General features: G+C 32.3%; 1 protein-coding gene across 1 annotated transcript; it reads right to left on the bottom strand.

Annotated features, from left to right (window-relative positions):
• Nucleotides 1–860: 860 nt before the first annotated feature.
• On the bottom strand, nucleotides 861–1,751 carry LOC133793538 (protein ASYMMETRIC LEAVES 2-like; the record flags this gene model as incomplete). Its single annotated transcript, XM_062230867.1, has 2 exons — nucleotides 1,426–1,751; nucleotides 861–879 (listed from the first exon to the last, which is right to left on the bottom strand). Coding segments are annotated over exons 1-2 (345 nt in total), but the record flags the coding sequence as incomplete, so codon positions are not given.
• Nucleotides 1,752–2,571: the final 820 nt, after the last annotated feature.

The following is a 2,571-nucleotide window of genomic DNA, read 5'->3' as shown; positions in this document are numbered from 1 at the left end:
CCTTTAACGAACGAGCCGCCAAGGAATTTTCAATCTATAGTAATCGCCAACCCTGCTTAGCTACAAAAGCCCTATTAAACAAATGAATATCACAAAACCCTCACCCTCTAACTGATTTTGGTTGACAAGTATTTATTTTAATAATCAAAACAAATTAATTTTTGTTTAATATTTTCATAGAATTAATATAATTTATTTTATTTTATTTTATTTTGTAAGAATTAATTAGTATTTTTGTTACTTGAATTGAAGAAAGAGGAAATTACAACAAATATGAGATTTTTTTTATAAACTTTGAAAAATATGGCAATTTTTTTTAAAGTTTTTTATGGCATTTTTTTTTTTTTTTACATTTTTATGGGAGTTTTTTTCCCATATATTTGTAAAAATTTATTTGTATAATATATTTTATCTTTTATATTTTTTTCAGTACCTATTTTTGATATATTTTGAGTTTATTTTTATAATTTTAATCTATTTGTGTTAATTTTTATCATTTATATTTGATAAAATATTTTTTTTACATAATTATCATTTCTTCTTCTTTTTTTCTATTTTTTATTTTCTTCAATCAATATTTTATCCACAGTAACTAGTTACCACTATCAAAATAATTTTGATTTTTTTTTGTGATAATAATCGTACGCCACTGTCCATTTTATTAGTGATGTGTGGTAGCCGATTACAACTATAAAAATCAGTTTTATTATTTAAGTTGTATTGTAGTAACTGGTTACAACTATAAAAATAATTTTATTTTTTCTAAGTAATGTACCATTATCAAAATATCAACTGAATTATAACCGGTTACTTAGTGAAAAAAATTATATGAAAAAAATAAACTAAATTGATCGTGAAGGTAACTGGTTACAACTAGGTCTGAAAAAAAAATGAAAAAAACAGAAACAGTTGCGATGGTAACCAGTTGCTTAGCCAGACTTGGAAAAAATTAAGATTCAAACAAAAAAATCTAAACTAATCATAATCGTAACCGGTTACAGCGATGTTTGAAAAAAAAATCAAATCTAAAAAAAAGAACCAATTGTCATGGTACCTGGTTACTTAGTCAGGTCTGAAAACAAAATCAAATCTAAACAAAAGAATCTAAATAAATCATTATTGCAACTGGTTACAGCTAGGTCTAAAAAAAATCAGATATGAATAAAATAAATCAGGTGTCATGGTACCTGGTTACTTAAACAGATTTGGAAGAAAAAAAAAACCCAGAAAAATCAAATATGAAGTACAAAATAAGATGTGAAAAAGAAGAAGAAGAAGAAGAAAACAAGATTTGAAGAAAGAAAAAAAAAAGAATAGACAGAAGAAAAAGAATAAAGAAATGAGAAGAAGAAAAAGAAGAAGTATATATATATATATATATTCATATAAGGACTAGTGTGAGCGATGAGGCCGAGGTTCTGGTACTTGGAGAGCTCGGATTTGGTGGAGCTGAGGTCCATCTGGAGCTGTCGGAGCTGATGTTGGAGGAGGGTGATCACGCCCACGCAGCCGTAGACGAGGTCGCGGAGCTGCATGTCGACTTCATACGCAAGAGAATTCACGGCGTCCTCACGGTGGCTCGGCGCCAGCTCGTTCAGAAGCTTGGCGGCGTTGCTTGCTTCGAACACTTTGTGCACGTTTGCGAATTTCTGCGGTTGCTCCGGCAGGAAGTACGGCGCAAACATGCACTCTGGCTGGCACTTCCGCCGCAACAGCTTACACCCTGTGCACGGCGAATTCGAAGACGCCATCTACACGTACCTACGTACCTATCTCTATATATATATATATAAACTTGTTGTAAGGAATAGTTTGGCTAAAAAGTCATGATTATGTTATGTGAAACAACCTTGAAAATCACTCTGGTTCGAATAGCAGCACTTATATCACATAGCTAATCCAATTTAATTTCAATACGCACAAAAGCATAATTTATTTTTTATATTTTATAAAATTACTATATTTTAAACTCTTTTTTTCCAAAACTTACCATATTTTATATAATTATTTTTTTCTGATAAATTTAGAAACTATATATAATTTTCTCATTTTTATGTAAATTTCTCTTGAGGTCAAGCTCAAGATGAACCAGCCCAAAAAAGCATAGGCTCGCCTGGGCTTTGTTTCTTTCTCCTGCAGCTCACAGCATCCCAACGCGCCACCTAGCGCCTTCTCACGTGCCATGCGTCCTCCACAAGGGCAGCCTACCCGGAGCTACGGAACCCGACCCAGCCGCCTGCTCCAGCTCGCCATCTGTGAGTCCGACCGACGCGCCTAACAGCCGCATTAGCTGCTGCTGTCCCATCGGCTCGGTCTACGTGCATAGGCTTCAGCAGCTAATATCTTCCTTCACGCCACCTGGAAAGAAAAATAAAAAGAAGCCATCACCAGGCACACTCAAAAATATTAAAATATTAATATTTGTCTATTATCTTTTGTCAACCTAAACAAAAAATAATTTTATAAAAATAAAAAATAAATTTTTTTTACTAAAATATGAGGATTCACATTTGAATATAGCAACACCTCTAGTATTAGAGACATAATAGTAATAATTTGTAATTATTTTCT

The sequence above is a fragment of the Humulus lupulus genome, chromosome 8 (assembly GCF_963169125.1).
Source record: "Humulus lupulus chromosome 8, drHumLupu1.1, whole genome shotgun sequence".
Lineage (NCBI taxonomy): Eukaryota > Viridiplantae > Streptophyta > Magnoliopsida > Rosales > Cannabaceae > Humulus > Humulus lupulus.
This window is presented reverse-complemented; position numbering and strand designations above follow the sequence as displayed.